The sequence below is a fragment of the Verticillium alfalfae genome, genomic scaffold (assembly GCF_000150825.1).
Source record: "Verticillium alfalfae VaMs.102 supercont1.9 genomic scaffold, whole genome shotgun sequence".
NCBI lineage: Eukaryota > Fungi > Ascomycota > Sordariomycetes > Glomerellales > Plectosphaerellaceae > Verticillium > Verticillium alfalfae.
The window spans coordinates 1,165,785-1,167,173 of record NW_003315030.1 but is presented as its reverse complement, the minus strand read 5'-3'; the positions used below and the strand labels follow the sequence as shown (position 1 = coordinate 1,167,173).

General features: G+C 53.1%; 1 protein-coding gene across 1 annotated transcript; it reads left to right on the top strand.

The window, feature by feature from the left end:
* Window positions 1–390: 390 nt before the first annotated feature.
* On the top strand, window positions 391–1,095 carry VDBG_07307 (HET domain-containing protein; the record flags this gene model as incomplete). The annotated part of the gene is made up of 1 exon (XM_003002690.1): window positions 391–1,095. The coding sequence occupies one exon, from the start codon at window positions 391–393 to the stop codon at window positions 1,093–1,095; it is 705 nt and encodes a 234-aa protein (XP_003002736.1).
* Window positions 1,096–1,389: the final 294 nt, after the last annotated feature.

Here is a 1,389-nt window from a genome sequence, read left to right as displayed (position 1 = left end):
GAGGTTCGACTCCAGTGCCTTGGTGAACTTGATTGGGAGCATCTGTGCACCAGGAGGCGATACTACAATCTCGCCACATATCCGGCTACAGCTCTCTTCATCAACCTAGCACCTCCTATGGTGAGGTGCCCCAATGACCGAGGAACTGCCTGTGAAAAGGCGTACTGCCCTGTGCCCATCTGAACGTCTTTTCCCATCATTGCGTGACGAATTGAATCCCACTTGCTGTTGGGTGGCGCAGCATACATTCTTATGCAGGTCATGCAGCCTTGCCAGGGGCGTCAGCGCCTAACGGCCTCTTAAGATATCTTCTTTCCGCCTCGATACCACCACATTTTCAACTTGAAATCATACCATTCGTCCCAAGGCCCAAACTCACAAATCACCAAGATGTGGCTTCTCAAAACCGATGACCTCACCCTCCACTGTTTCTTCGGCTCCATTCCGAAGTACTCCATCCTCTCACACACATGGGAAGCTGAGGAGATCACCCACCAGCAAATGCTGAACCCCACCGACGAGGTGCGGCGCAAAGCCGGCTACCAAAAGATCAAGGCGTGTGCTGCGGAGAGTCGAAAGCTGGGCTATTCCTATACCTGGATCGACACATGCTGCATCGACAAGTCCAGCAGCGCCGAGCTGTCCGAGGCCATCAATTCCATGTTTTCCTGGTATCGCGATTCAGAGCTATGCCTGGTCTACCTCCAAGACTATAAGCCTAGCCCAGGGTCGGCCTCGATGGACGACATAGGTCATTGCAGGTGGTTCACCCGGGGCTGGACTCTCCAGGAAGTCCTCGCGCCCGCAAATGTCGGTTTCTACACCGCAGATTGGACGGCCATGGGCACCAAAGAAGAGCACGCGCAAGTTCTTTCGGGGTTTCTCTCCATCGACCGGGATCACTTGATCAATTTCTTACTCAAAACCATAAGCGTAGGGATGAAGATGAGTTGGGCTGCACACCGCCAGACGCACCGCCAGACGTCGAGTACTGCCTCATGGGCCTGTTCGATATGGGCCTGTTCGATATCAACATGCCGCTTCTCTACGGTGAAGGGTCGAAAGCCTTCCTGCGGTTGCAAGAAGAAATCATGAAAGTTGACGATAGTCCATCAATCTTTTTTGGAAGACATCAGACGATGAGCACCGTACTCTGAGAGGTCCTCTGGCCCGAAGCCCACGGGAGTTTTCACACGTATCACAGATCACGTAGTACGGAATCACATATCATCCTTGGAGACGTCCTTCGCCATGACGAACAAGGGCCTGCAGCTCCACGCACGCTTGGCTCCTATCGACAGAGTGTATGACGAGTGCGTCTATGATGACAGGTTGAAAGCTGAACTCGGGAGCATCATAGCTCAAGATGGTGGCTTTTCCAAGACTCTT